Consider the following 15,429-nt stretch of genomic DNA (forward strand, 5'->3'; position numbering starts at 1 on the left):
AACATGGAAGGATGTTGTAGAAAAAAGTGGGCCGTTTTAAAAAGACATTTATATACAGCTTGGATATTGTAACCATGTGAAGTTCCTTGGGCATGGTAACAGTATTGTGATTATGGAGGAGATATCCTTGTTTTTAGGCAATAAAGACTAAAATATCAAATAATGTTGTAGTGCTGCAGTCTACTTTCAGATGGTTCAGTAGGAAAAAATATGAATGTGTCCATTCATCCATCCATCCACGCATATGTATACATATCCACACTTGCAAGTGCAGAGGGCCTGAGGAAGAAACTGTTTGGCACATTTCCCAACATACAGCCTGTGAGGGGAGCCATGAAGGATGGGAATGTGGAGACAGATGAGCAGTAGGTCCTGAAGGATTTTGTCAAAGATGATAGATTTCTTATTTTCTTTTAAGGGTAATGAGAATCCTTTGAAGCAAGGAACTGACAAGATCAGGTTCACATTTTAAAATCTTGTTCTTCATCTCATTTCTTCCCATATACCCATGAAATGTCCCCAGGTCCCTGGAGCTGCCATAGCCACCCATGGAAAGGGTTTTGTTCTTTGTAGACACCTAGCTGTTCCCCCACCCATCTCTCTGGCAGACAAATACAGGGTGGTTTTGCTTCAGGGGAAGCAACCAGGAACCCGGGAGATGCCCTGTCAGCTCACCCACTCCCAAGAAGGTGACCATAGATCACGCCCAGGAAAGACAGCCGTGCCTGCATCAGGGAGATGTGGTCATGGGAGTTAGCCAGGCCTCTTGTGGACAGGGAAGAACAGTTCTTTCTGGAATTTATAGAGAGAGCTTAATGCAAGCAACAGCAAGTTCCTGGTAGAAACTGGTAGAAACGGACAAGTTCTCAGAATGGAGAATTCCCCCAGAGAAGTAGGGGTTTGTTCCTTCCATTTTCCCCTGGGTCTTTGCATCTTTTCGCTGCTCTGTGTTTGCCTGATGGCATTTATCAGGGCCCTACTCTAGTACCCTTTCCTTCCTTCCCAAACTTACAGCCAAATCCCCTTTCTGTCCTTCTGGAGTGCAAAGCTGGAGAGAAACACAACTGGATAGATTGGCGCTATAGGAGGGAAACATGACTTGTCCCTTAGTGGCGTGCTGGAACTGGCCTTTACAGGCTCTTAAAGCCTATTGTGAGTGTCTCTTCTCAACTCTTCATTCAATGACATCATGTGGGTAAGTGGAAATTTGCCATGATGGGAATTATACATAACAGTAATCAGCAAATACTACAACTCAGGGTTTCCCCTCTAGAACCAGAGGGCTGATTGTTCAACCTCTTTGAGAATACTACTGTATATTCTATCTGGTCAAAACTCTTTTGCCTGCCCCTCTTTTTTCCTCCCATATTGAAGTTTCTCAGGACTTTTCTCCTGGGCTAATGGATTTAACCTTGTGAACAGGCTTAACCTGGAGCATGGTGATCATAAAAATGACCTTAGAAACTCAAGAAAATATTCCCTCTCACAAAACTATAGGAAATTAGGCCTATTTAAAATGAATTCTGATAGAGTTGTATTGAGAATATTCACAAAGAGCATCAATTTTACTCTACTGCCCAGTGGAAAGACTTATTAAAAGTATATAATCCTGTTTTGTTTTCAGATAACAAGGAATCTTAAGATTCCTGGAGTTCAGAGATTGTTGTTATGTATTATGAGGTGCAATCTTTGGGACTTAAAAGTCCATAATTCTGATTGGTTGTCACTTAATAGTTTGATGCCCTGATAGATTTTTCCTAAATTCTCACTTTCCTGTGCTGTTCCCCTAGGCAGCTCTGGCAGATGATCTTTCCTCCTAGTTCATCAACCAACCAGGAAAGAATGAGGGGAAATGGTCAGATAGAGATCTGTACAGACAGATGTCTGGGAAATGGTGAGGTAAGAGCTGACTAGCTTAAAACCAAACACACTTCCACCCAACTGAAATGAGAACAATAAAACAAACAAACATAGCAAAGATCTCACCAGCAGTGCTGAAGCTAGGAATACCAAGAATTTTGATAAGTGTCATCGAGATGCAAAAATCTGGACTCTAAAACTGAGATGAGATTGTGTAATACAATGGGGTTCTTCTCGTGGAGTGTGGTAGTGGGTCAAAAGGGGGTCCCACAAAATTCTGACAAATTTGCTTGATCCTGCCTCCCAATGTACTCCACACCAAACCCATTACCAAGTCCTATGAATTCTGTTTCTACATATACCTGGAATCCTCCCAATCTCTGCATATCCATATTTTTAGTGTTTTTTTATATATATATAGGAAAGCTTATTTATGTGGATTATTTTTTGTTCATATGATAATTGAGCTCTTTCCAATTTAAATAACTCTTCCAGATTTCATAAGTTAAAAAAAATCATAGCATCTACAAATAATAATTTTGTCTTTTTCCCTTCAAAAAAAAAAGGGGGACAGACAAGAAGAAAACTAAAAAATGTTGACTCATAGCTATAAAGGAAATGAACATCATGTGCATCTATCTATATGTAAAGACTATTTTAAGGACATCAGAAGTTCCTAAATTATTTTACAGCTTTAGTAGAGTTACTAAATTTACTGATATTAAGCTTTATGTAAAATCTCAACAAGACTTTGTTTTTGTAACTTGCCAAAAGGTAATTAGAAAGAGCAAGTTGAGAAGAGCTAAGAAAATTTTAATTAAAAAACAGTTAAATGGGGGCCTAGAAGATTTTAAGATGTTTTGCAAAGCAATTATTCATTTGGCAATTTTAAAAGAATTCAAAGATCAGTGAAACAGAACAGAAAGGCCCTTAACAGACCCAGAATAAAACACTTTATTAATGTCAAAGGAGGTGTCCAAAATTGATGGGGAAGGTACAGATTACTCATCAGAACGGCATGGAATTCTGTGGGTAGCATGGCCTCTCTGGAAGAGGGTGACAATTCTTTGTGTGATTCACCTGGGGAAGTGGCAGGGCCTTATAGAGCAAACTGAACTTGAAATCTGAGGAACTTCACTCTCTCTCTGCATCTTCCTTTCTTGGCTTCAGGCCAGTCTTTGTCAGCATAAGAAGTGTCATCCTTTAAGGAAGTATAAAAGAAAAATGGTAATGGAAACATTGTTATAAACAATGCTAAACTGATTTTCTTAATACAGGACTTCTCAGAACTTTTAATATGCCCACAGTCACCATACATCTTCAAATAAGTCATATAGCATGGAATAGTCACCAAATTTATTTCGCCTTCAAACCCATTTTGTACATATTTCTGGACTAGTTTTTTATGCAGCATACTTTGGGAAAGCTAGATCACTCTTAATAGGAAAGGAGATTTCTTCATGGGTATATCACTCAAGGTTCATGATTGGAAATAACAAGCCCATGTCTGTATATTTTAAGCATACAAGGAATTTATTGGGAAGGCAATCACTTGTTCTCAGACAGTGTGAAGGCTTACAAATGGGGCAGGACCAAAAAAGGGTGGGCATGAGGGAAGACTCCCAGGATGTCTCCTGAAGAATCTCAGATATCTCCAAGACAGTGCATGATTGTCTCGATCACACAGCTGGTAACATCCGATAGTCTGAATCTGGGTAATATGTCTGAGATTCAGCTGTGAGGGAGTTGTGAAGAAGAAATGTCTGACCTCCTTTGACTTTTGTTTTGACTAGGAGTTAGTGTCCTGTCTACCAGAGAATTTGAGATTTCTCTGACTAAGAAGGTATTAATATCCTGGATAGGCAAGAAAAACGCAACTATTTCTACAGCCCAACACCCTTGTCCTCATACTGACACTTCCCAAAGCTGCTGTCACTTGGCCTAGTGCAGCTGTATCTTACCCACCTGAAACACACCCTCTTTCCAAGAGCAGACAACCCATTGTCCTTAAATTATTGCATCCGCTTCAAGTACAGGGTCACTCAGCAGTGGATCTTCCTTTTTAGTTCTGTCATGATTCCATCTGAATCATCTGAACAGTTATATCCAGTGATAAGTGAGAGGAAAAAGAAAGAAAAATGAACTTAAATAAAAAAATATAAGAATATATATGACACAGCAAGAAAGAAATACAAGTAGTAGCTTTAATTCTTGTTTCTGTTATGTTTCTGAGGCATATGATCTCCCTCCATAACTTGTATTGTTTTCCTTTTCCCTTTCGTCAGTACATCAACTGCCTAGTTCTTTACTTGGTGGGATAAATCAGACTTTCATTTCAAAGCTATCTGAGTCTGTTGGTCATTCTGTTTGTCAAGAATTCCAGAAGAATTCCAAACTTTACAAGTTCAACTAGAAGATTCTTCAGTGTGTCTGTTGTTGGGTTCCAGTCATAATCCCCCAGCTCCCTGTATTAGTCATCCATTGCTGCATAACAAATTGTACCCCAAAACTTAGTGACTTTAAACAACAAATATTTATTATCTCAGTTTTTAGGAGTCAGTAATCCAGTGTAGCTTAGTTAGGCACCTTTGACTCAAGGTCTCTCATGAGGTTGCATTCAAGCTGTTGGCTGGGGATGTGGTCTTATCTGAAGACTCAACTGGTTGGGGAGGGTCATGCTTCCAAGTTCACAAAGGCATGAACACTAGAGGCAGAGATCATTGGGGCCATGTGTTTCCATTCTCACTAATAGCCATTCTCCTGCCCCTGTCTCTAGTTTGTTGTCCACTCTGATTTCCTCTGGGCTTTGACTAGTGAGACTAGAGGGATTGGGATTACTGCTCCATGGAGAGGACTCTGGGCACTGCTGGGCATTTTAAAAGACCTGGTCTCTTTTCCACCCCATTGATTACACATCCATGGTTCACCTCCAGGCATAGGAGAGTCTTAACCAGAGAAGGGGGGAAAGTGACCAAACTGGTTTTTGCCCTCCACCCTTACCTAGTGAAGGTCCCAGAAACCCAGGAGCATAGTGACTGGGGAAACAGGACAATGAGCACGGACTTCCCTTCTTCTCGCCACTGCAGTGATTTGTGGTTTCTCAAGGTTGGCGCAAAGTTCCTGCTCTGTTTGGAAGAACTGGGATCTCATGAGTGTTTGGAGAACTGGCTGCTTTCCTGGCTGGAAGGCCTGCCTGGGGCATCTACCTTCTGCACTGACTTTTCTCTGCCCAGGTTGCCAGGGCAGGGGCCAGAAAGGACGCTTGGAGGAATGCGTGGGAGCGCTGCTCAGTCCGTACCTGCAGGTAAGTGGGGCCATAGTGAAACTGGCCTGTGACTCACTTGGGCCCTGCAAAGTGGGAAATGAAACTCCTCATGGCTGGGATTTGTGCAGCCACTGTCCGTGAAACCCCAGAGTGTCAACAGCCCAGGATTCTGGGTGCTCTTGCTCAGCTTCCTCATGCTGGAGCAGCCTTTTGCCCAGCTACTGGCAGAATATCTACTTGAGGCCCCCATCTCCCTCACTTGGAGTAAATGCCCACCCAGGCCTAGCCCCCTCTTACTCAGCGGGCCCCAGCTTGGGGTGGCTTCCGGATCCTTTCCTGGGCATGTGGGCATTCCATCAGTAACTCATGCTACAAACAAGCAGATATTGGGGAAGTAATTTTGGACAGAAAGGGAAGGAAACTGACAGAAGTCCATTTTTGACACTCCCAAGTTGTGTTGTGTGGCAGCTTCTTTCCCTCCAAGGCCCCGGGAGGAGAACAGGACCCCCAAAGGCCTCTTCTACCAGGGTCTTGAGTAACTTTTCCTCCACCCCCAGGCCCTGGACTATGATAGGTTGTAGATGTAGGGCCAAGAGCAGAAAGTAACTCTGGGGTTAGAGTGGGTATCAAGTGGCAGAGCCAGAAGCAGAATGCTGTAACTCCTCTGAACCCTGGTGGAACCAAGGCTCTGCAACTATACGCTGGTATAGTCCTAAGTGTCCAGGGACAGGCCGTGAGTTAGAGTGAGGCCTTCAGTTCGTGGAATTAGCTAATGTCAAAGCTTAGAACAGATAGCAGTCCTGAGAGTTACAGGTGGAATGTGGGTAGGGAGGAAATGAGGTAGGATGAATGGGGGACCATCCTTGTGACCCTGCATTTTCCCAGCACTTGGGCAGTATGGCGTGGGGTCCCCTCTAGGTTTTCTCATCCAGTCAGAGAAGTGGCTCCAGTCTTGGGCCTAGTCTGCCTAGAGGGAGCAGTAGGGGGCCTATAAGTAGCATGGACTGAGCAGGGAGGTAGGATCCTCTGAAATATCAAAGGCAGCAAGAGCCCCTGCAAGTATAGGCAGCTTTCTCACTGGCCCTGCTCATTTAGTTTCCATCCCTTGTCCCTGACACTACCCTGTCACCCAGATCCACTGGTTTAGACTCAGCAAGACTGGGCCAGCTTTCTGGTCCTGTGGCCAAGTTTTTATACATTGCTGGTACCATATAAATCACTTCTCTCATGCCTTTGCTATGGAAATGAATGAGAACTGCTGGAAAGAAGCAGTAGCTTCTAGAAGACAGATCCTAATCTACAGACTGTAGGCTTCAGAGTTGAAAAATGATCAGCCATCAACTGATCATTCATTTATCTTTCATCCATCCATCTATCGATCTTCCCTCCCTCCCTCTCTCCCTCCCTCCATCCATCCCATCCCATCCATCCATCCATCCATCCATCCATCCATCCAGTTATCTGGACCAACTTCCTTTTCTGTTTCCCTCATTCTCTCCTTTCCTCTCATCCCTACCTTCCAAGAAGTATTTGTTTGGAATCTGTTAATGTACAAGGTTTCTCAGAGTTGGTGGATTTCAAGCTTTCATGAGCAGCTTCCCAAGAGAAAACAGTCCTTTACAGAGGCCCACACCAACCCCTCTCTGCCCTGAGCATCACACACATATGAAAGAACAGTTCCTGGTCGGATGTTGCTGAAACTGCCCCGGCCCTGCCCCCACCACCACTTTGAGAAGCTCACAAGTGCAGGAAGCTGGGAGGAGAACCCAAGTTTTACATTTACATTTTAACCCTGCAAGCCCCATTTTTATAGAGGGATGCTGTATCATTTAAGATGCCTTAGTAACAGAAAGTAGACTATTTGATTGCAGATTTCCTTACTGGTCTCGTTGCTTCCATGATTTCCACATCCTAATCTATGCTCCTTACCATGATTAGAGGGCTCTTTCCACAGTGTCCCTGTCTTTGTCTCTCTCTTGCCTGAAGTTCTTCACTGGCTCCATGTCACCCATATGCCTTTTGGATCTTCTTGATCTCATCATATTCTTCCTCTTTGGCCCCAAGCCCCACTGCCCCTCTGTCATATACTTTATGTCCCAATACCACCAAGCTAGTGACAGTTTGCCAGGGACTCTATGCTGTCTTATGCCTCCATCCTTTTGAGCATGCTAACATCTCTACCTGGAACTTTTTACTGTTACTCTTTTCTCTGTACTTCCTTTGAGCTATGCATATGCTTTTATTATGCTCCTTACCCTGTACTACAATTTATTTGCTCAGGTCTGTCTTTCCTACCAGACTATGAGTTGCTTCAGTGCCAGGACTGTGAGTTATTCATCTTTGTGGCCCAGTCCTCGTATAGTGCCTGGTACCTAAAAGGCACTCAATATGTATTTGTGGGATGAATGAGTGGGTGGGTGGATGATGGGTGAGCAGAGACTTATAGTCTTGGGAATCAATGGTTAAAATGCCCATGTAACAGACCCCCAGAGAAGACTACAGATGGCCTCTTCCTGAATGAAGAGAGGACTGAGCTGTGGCCTAGGCCTCCCAAGTTGTCTAAGCCAGGAATGGGGACCTTTGGGATGACATGACGACCTCCTACAGAACTCACTTCCCGTTTCCTCTAGATTAGAGGTCCCTGGGGAGACAGCCAGCTGAAAGCACCTGGGCCGCAGGGGGAGCATGCAGGACGAAGGCTACAGAGCGAGGCCCCTGATGTGCACTTCTCTGTAGATAGCAGAACATCTCCCTCTGGCCCCGAGGCAAATGCTGGTCACTGCTTGGGACCCACCCAGGGCTCTGTGCTCAGGATCCACTCAGTGCTCTGTACTCAGCTGTTTGCTAGCCCTTCAACATTGTCTTCTCTTCCAGCAGAGCCTCCTGCCAACACAGGTCCATCTCTGGTTCTGAGGGAACCATCCACGGTCCGTGCTGCAGGAATCTTCCTGATACTGGTCCTGGTCGCCTCCATCTTGCTGCAGGCCATTCTCTGTAGGTCTTCAGGTTTTATTGCCTGCTTGGTCCTTCTCCAAGGCCAGTCACCTCCCTCAACATCCAGACCCTCTCTTTACCACTCTCCAGGGGTCTCCTGCCTGTAGCGTTTGCATTTGCTTCATTTCTCCTCTTTCCACCAGGAGTCACAGGGTTTCCCATTCCCAGTAAGATGAGCTGCCACTCTTTGCCTCCCCATTCCAAGCAGATTTTCCTGACTGGGATGAGCACTCACATGCTTGTGCTAAAGGGTATTCTCTTCTGTTCCCAGGTAACGTCCACTCATTTCTGCATGCTGTGTCACTTTCTCCCCCCTCTCAGCTCCGTGTCCCTTTGATTCAGATCCTTGTGGGCAGCCCCCAACAGTGAGCAAAGAGCTGGAGTCCCAACTTATCCTTAGCCCCAATTAGATGGAGAACCTGGCTGGTAGGCAACAAATCTCCATGGTTCATCTCATCACCAGGACCCCTTCCTGTTCTTTCCATCCTCCTGCTCCCGAGGAGACCGTAACAAGGGAGCCGTCCTGCTGGCTCACTGGATATGTGACTTATCTTTCCTCCTTTCCTTGCTTTGTCCAGCCTCATGGCCTGTGCTGCTAGCAGAGCCTTATCCCTACCAGCAGGTCTCCAGAAAGCAGACAGAACATCTGCCTTTATCCAAGGCCCAGGACATATTCAGGCTCAGACTTGGAGCCTCTGCTGTGAGCCCTCTTGGTTTATTTTTGGTCTCCTATATGGCACCCAAGCCTGTAACTTAAACAAAGTGTGACAGTGGTTTGGAAAAGTGGAGGGGAAAGTGGATTCGTAATTCTCCATTTCAGTATTCTCTGGGAAAGAAGTCACTTCCAGATTAGAAATCTGCCTGGCTAGCCCCTCCCATGGCCATGGTGAGGGGCATGCGGGCAGATGTGGGAGGACGTTGCCTTAGCTGATGGCCATTGGAGGAGTCTCTTAAAGGACTGGGTCCTAATCCCTGATTCTGCTTCCTGTGAGGTCCTTTAACAGAGAGCCTGTATTTTATTTATCTTTGCATCATCTGCATCTACAAGGGTTCCTGGCACATGTGAAGTGCCGAAGAGCCCATGTTTGTTGAATGAATAGCACTATGAGTGAATGGAGCAGAGGGTCCTTGAGAAGCTTGAGCCTATCCCTGCCCTTCCTTCATCATTGGGACAACACCCTGACTCCTGACCTGGGGATCCCTTTGACTGACCTTTTGACTTTTTCTGATCCAGATCCCTGGTTTATGGGCACAATATCAGATGTAAAGACCAGTGCCCAGCTGCTGAAAGGTTGTGTGGACAACATCAGCACCCTGGGTTCTGAAATTAAGAGGAATACAGGTGGTGTGGAGGTGTACCTGGCATTCAGGTCCAGATGGTGAATACCAGCCTGAATCATGTGCATTCTTAGATCCGGAGGTTGGAAACTGGCATGCAGGAAGCCAGTGCCCAGATCCAGATGTTAACAAGAAGTTGGGAGGAATTCAGTGATTTAAACACCCAAATCTCCAAGTTAAAAAGAGATGTGGATAAAGCCAGTGCTTTAAATGCAAAGGTCCGGGGGCTCCAGAGCAGCCTGGAGAATATCAGCAAGCTGCTCACACAGCAAAGTAAGTGATTCAGGAAAGAATGTTGCCAGCCAGTGGCCCATGGGGCCATTGGGCTGATGTATGTGGTGGGAAGGGGTAGAGGAGCAGGGCAGGCATGGCTGGAAAGTTAAGAACAGAGTACTCAGCACTGGGCTGGGGATGTGCTTAGGGGCTGTTCAGGAGAGAAGGGACCAGGGACCAGCCTGGGCTCCCACACCATGGCACAGAGTGGGAAGGTGTCAGGCACTCTCTCTGCCCTGGCCCAAACTTGGCCATTTTCATTAAGTTCCTTCCCTAGAGCCCAGGGACTCAGCCACTTGTGATGATCAATGGAGACTTGCTTCTTCCTCATGGGAGAGATGGATTCGTAATCCATCCTCTCATTCTCCTCTCTCTGAACCCAGAGACCCTACCATTGTCAGTCAGGCTCTCAGGATCTGAGAGAATGTCCCCAAGTTCCAAGGACCCCAGGACCCAACCCCAGTCTCCACTGTCTCTGAGAACCCCCTCAAACACCCTCTTCGGTCAGCACCCAGAGCACACAGGAGCGACAAGCTTCCTGCTCATCCTTGTTTTCCAGATGACATTCTACAAATGGTTTCTCAAGGCTCAAAGTACTTCAATGGGAACTTCTATTACTTTTTTCAAATACCAAAGACCTGGTACAGTGCGCAGCAGTTCTGCATGTCCAGAGATTCACACCTGACTTCAGTGACCTCAGAGAGTGACAGGTGAGTGCTGTCCCTGTGGGCTCTAAGAAGGGCTGTCTTAGTAGCTCTATCAGGTAGGATGGGCAAAGATACCCCAAGTTCCCAAATATCAGTGGCCTTACAGTGAAGGATTGCATCCGTTTACACTGCACGTTCAATAAGGGCTGGCAAAGAGTTTTCTGCTTACCGTGGTTATGCAAGGACCTCACCAAAGGGGACTTCATCTCAGCATGTTCTCCCAGTTATTGAGGCAGTGAAAGGGAACTTGGCAAATTGTGTGTTGGCTCTTAAAGCTTATACCTAGAAACAATAGACGTCACTTCTGCTCACATTTTTCATTGGCCAAAGCAAATGCCGCAGAACTCCTGGCTTCAAAGAGGGCAAGGAGGGACAGTCTCTTCATGTGCCCAGAAAACAGATGTGTTTGTGAGTAGCATTAGTGACACTACATAATCCAAGTAGGCTTCTACCTGGTGAGGCAGAATATTGAATAATCCCCTTCCTCTGGGATGTGGCTAGCAGAACAGGTGAGAGCATGGGCTGGGGAGTCAGAGACCAGAGTCCCAGCCATGCCTGTAACTACTCTTGGAGCCCTGGGAGTTTATTTAAGTTCACCAGGCCTCAGCCTATTAGTCCATAGGTAATAGCTCTTACCTCAGAGAATAAGTAAGTGAATGCACATAAATGCAGAGTGCCTCACACATATTAAGCGCTCACTAAGTTTAGCTTTTATTATCTGGGCCATTCTCCCGGGGTCTTTGTTCTGGGGGTTAGCTGAGCCTTTCTTGTACCCCAGCAGCTGCTTCCTGAGGGGCAGAAAGGCCTGGGTGTTGAGTCTGTTAGTTGTAGGCCAAAGACACATCAGAATTTGGAAGGGGGACTCTAGGCTCTGGACAGGGACAAGAGGCTTGGGAGAGGTCAGAGTGTGTGGTGTGTCTGTGGGGCTGTCACTGAGGACAGGTGAGGAACACCCAGAGAGCTGTGGCAACTCCAAGTTGTGGCAGTGTCCCTGTTCACCCTCCTTTCCTACAGGAGTATCTGTACAAGACAGCTGGTGGGCTTTCCCACTGGATCAGCCTGACCAAAGCAGGGCATGAGGGGGACAGTATTCTAAAATCCATCAATATCATCCACCACATCAACAAAAAGAAGGACAAAAACCACATGATCATCTCCATAGACGCTGAAAAAGCATTCTACAAAATTCAACATCCATTCATGATAAAAACTCTCAAAAAAATGGGTATTGAGGGCAAGTAACTCAACATAATAAAGGCCATATATGACAAACCCACAGCCAACATCATACTGAACAGCGAGAAGCTGAAAGCTTTTCCTCAAAGATCTAGAACAAGACAGGGATGCCCACTCTCCCCACTGTTATTCAACATAGTACTGGAGGTCCTAGCCACAGCAATCAGACAAAACAAAGAAATACAAGGCATCCAGATTGGTAAAGAAGAAGTCAAACTGTCACTATTTGCAGATGACATGATATTGTACATAAAAAACCCTAAAGACTCCACTCCAAAACTACTAGAACAAGTATCTGAATTCAGCAAAGTTGCAGGATACAAAATTAATACACAAATCTGTTGCTTTCCTATATACTAACAATGAACTAGCAGAAAGAGAAATCAGGAAAACAATTCCATTCATAATTGCATCAAAAAGAATAAAATACCTAGGAATAAATCTAACCAAGGAAGTGAAAGACCTATACCCTGAAAACTACAAGACACTCCTAAGAGAAATTAAAGAGGACATTAACAAATAGAAACTCATCCCATGCTCTTGGCTAGGAAGAATTAATATTGTCAAAATGGCCATCCTGCCTAAAGCAATCTACAGATTCAATGCAATCCCCATCAAAATACCAACAGCATTCTTCAGTGAACTGGAACAGATAGTTTTAAAATTCATATGGAACCACAAAAGACTCCGAATAGCCAAAGCAATCCTGAGAAGGAAGAATAAAGCAGGGGGATTGCTTCCCAACTTCAAGCTCTACTACAAAGCCACAGTAATTAAGACAATTTGGTACTGGCACAAGAACAGACCCACAGACCACTGGAACAGAATAGAGAGTCCAGATATTAACTCAAACATATATGATCAATTAATATATGACAAAGGAGCCATGGACATACAATGGGGAAATTACAGCCTCTTCAACAACTGGTTTTGGCAAAACTGGACAGCTACATGTAAGAGAATGAAACTGGATCACTGTCTAACCCCATACACAAAAGTAAATTTGAAATGGATCAAAGACCTGAATGTAAGTCATGAAACCATAAAACTCTTAGAAAACAACATAGGCAAAAATCTCTTGGACATAAACATGAGCAACTTCTTCATGAACATATCTCCCTGGGCAAGGGAAACAAAAGCAAAAATGAACAAGTGGAACTATATCAAGCTGAAAAGCTTCTGTACAGCAAAGGACACCACCAATAGAACAAAAAAGCATCCTACAGTATGGAAGAATATATTCATAAATGACATATCCGATAAAGGGTTGACATCCAAAATATATAAAGAGCTCACACACCTCAACAGAAAGCAAATAATCCAATTAAAAAATGGGCAGAGGAGCTGAACAGACACTTCTCCAAAGAAGAAATTCAGATGGCCAACAGACACATGAAAGGATGCTCCACATCACTAGTCATCAGAGAAATGCAAATTAAAACCACAATGAGATATCACCTCACACCAGTAAGGACTGCCACCATCCAAAAGACAAACAACAACAAATGTTGGCGAGGTTGTGGAGAAAGGGGAACCCTCCTACACTGCTGGTGGAAATGTAAATTAGTTCAAACATTGTGGAAAGCAGTATGGAGGTTCCTCAAAAAACTAAAAATAGAAATACCATTTGACCCAGGAATTCCACTCATAGGAATTTACCCTAAGAACGCAGCAGCCCAGTTTGAAAAAGACATATGCACCCCTATGTTTATCACAGCACTGTTTACAATAGTCAAGAAATGCAAACAGTGTAAGTGTCCATCTGTAGATGAATGGATAAACAACATGGATGGAGCTAGAGGGTATTATGCTCAGTGAAATAAGCTAGGCGGAGAAAGACCAGTATCAAATGATTTCACTCATCTATGGAGTATAAGAACAAAGAAAAAAACTGAAGGAGCAAAACAGCAGCAGACTCACAGACCCAAGAATGGACTAACAGTTACCAAAGGTAAAGGGACTGGGGAGGATGGGTGGGAAGGGAGGGATAATGGGGGGGAAAGAAAGGGGGCATTATGATTAGCATGTATAATATGGGGGGTGGGGGCATGGGGAGGGCTGTACAACACAGAGAAGACAAGTAGTGATTCTACAGCATCTTGCTGCACTGATGGGCAGTGACTGTAGTGGGGTATGTGGGACTGACTTACTGATGGGGGTGTCTAGTAGATATAATGTTCCTCATGTAATTGTAGATTAATGATACAAAAAAAAAGTAAGACTTACTTAGTATGATGGCATATTTATCAGGAACCAACAAACACCAAAAGACAAACTGGGAAAAATATTAACATTGAATCTAAAAAGCACTATCTAATCATCTATATGGGCTAGAAACTTGGAAGTCACCATCACTATCAGCCATTTCTTCCTTATCCCCCTGCTCAACCCACCACCAAGTTGTAACAAGGGTATTACCTAAGTATCTCTAGAGTATGTTCACAGCTTTACACAAAAATGACCATGCCACACCCAAGCCACCATTATGCCTCTTGTACAAAAATCTCCTAACTTATCTCATTGCTTCCACTTTTTCCCCTATAATGTATTCTCCACTTGGTGGCAAAATGATAGGTTGAAAATGGAAATTTGATCATGCTCCACACACTCACCTTCAACCCTGTTGAACAAAAAAGTTCAACAGTTCTCTGCTACTCATAAGACAAAGTCTAAAACCTTAAAGAGAGGCCTGCATGACCTAGCTCCATACTTCCAGCTCCATTTAACACCTTACTCCCTCCAGGCCCAGACCCCAGGCCAGTCCCTCCAACACAGCACATGCTTTCCTGTTGTCAGTATTTGCTATTCCTTTGACCTAGAATTCTCCCCCCAATGTCCCTACCTGGTTAATACCTATTTATCCTTCAGGTATCAACTCAATCATCTGTATGGAAACCTCTAATCTCTGTGATGAGGCCAAATCCTCCCTAGTAACGTGCTCTCACAGTACCATGTCCTGTCCATCCTGGCACTTGTTCGGGTTGTAATTCTACAGGCAACTATGTGATTCTAGAGTATCTAGTCCCTCTCTAGACTGGTAGGATTCAGAGAAGGCTGGTCAAGTCTCTCTGCCCACAAAGTCTCACAAGTCTTTTTGCCAGCACCCAGCACAGTGCTTACACATAGAAGGTGCCTAATAAATATTTTCTGAATGAACATAAATTGGCACAGTGCAGCAACATCCACAAAAACACAAGGGTTGCTCTGATTCAGAAATTCCATTCTGAGTGAAATTGTCTCTGAGAAGATAGTATATATGTATTCAAAGATGTTCATACAGGAATATTCATTACTTCAATATTTTATAATATCAACAACTTATGACTTTCTTATGGTCATCAGTAAGCGAAGGAGCAATGCAACCTTAAAAAAGAATGAGGTCTCCAAAGACTTTTATATGAAGACATCTGCCATACACTAAATTATAAAACAGGATGTCTAAATATTATACCATTAACCTGAAATTAGTATGTCAACTATACTTCAATGAAAAATTTTTAAATAAAAATAAAAAATAAAATCCCTTCTCAAAATAAATAAGTAAATAAATATAATACCATTAAAATACATGTATATGCTTATGTCTGCATTTTTCAAGTGTGAAAAAACAGGTTAAACGATGGCCGGTGGTATCTCTGGGTGGGGGTAGGACTGCTTTCTCCTTCATAAGCTTCTATGCTGATTTTCTGCAACCAGCCTCCATTACGATTGTAAACCAAACAACTGGAACAGGGTCTGCCTCTCGAGGTTGGCAAC

General features: G+C 44.1%; 1 protein-coding gene and 1 long non-coding RNA gene across 2 annotated transcripts; one reads left to right on the plus strand and one right to left on the minus strand.

The window, feature by feature from the left end:
- Nucleotides 1-2,790: 2,790 nt before the first annotated feature.
- LOC140843140 (uncharacterized) lies at nt 2,791-5,413 on the minus strand. Its single transcript, XR_012120686.1, has 2 exons — nt 3,826-5,413; nt 2,791-3,061 (listed from the first exon to the last, which is right to left on the minus strand). It is a non-coding gene; the product is annotated as an uncharacterized lncRNA (long non-coding RNA).
- A 2,013-nt stretch (nt 5,414-7,426) lies between these two features.
- On the plus strand, nt 7,427-11,700 carry CD207 (CD207 molecule). The gene is given in 8 exon segments (XM_073216527.1): nt 7,427-7,450; nt 7,804-7,861; nt 7,864-7,890; nt 8,003-8,119; nt 9,354-9,472; nt 9,475-9,730; nt 10,290-10,444; nt 11,455-11,700. Coding segments are annotated over 8 exon segments (981 nt in total). The 3' UTR covers nt 11,680-11,700.
- The last annotated feature ends 3,729 nt before the right edge of the window (nt 11,701-15,429 follow it).

This window comes from Manis javanica, chromosome 1 (assembly GCF_040802235.1).
Source record: "Manis javanica isolate MJ-LG chromosome 1, MJ_LKY, whole genome shotgun sequence".
Taxonomy (NCBI): Eukaryota; Metazoa; Chordata; class Mammalia; order Pholidota; family Manidae; genus Manis; species Manis javanica.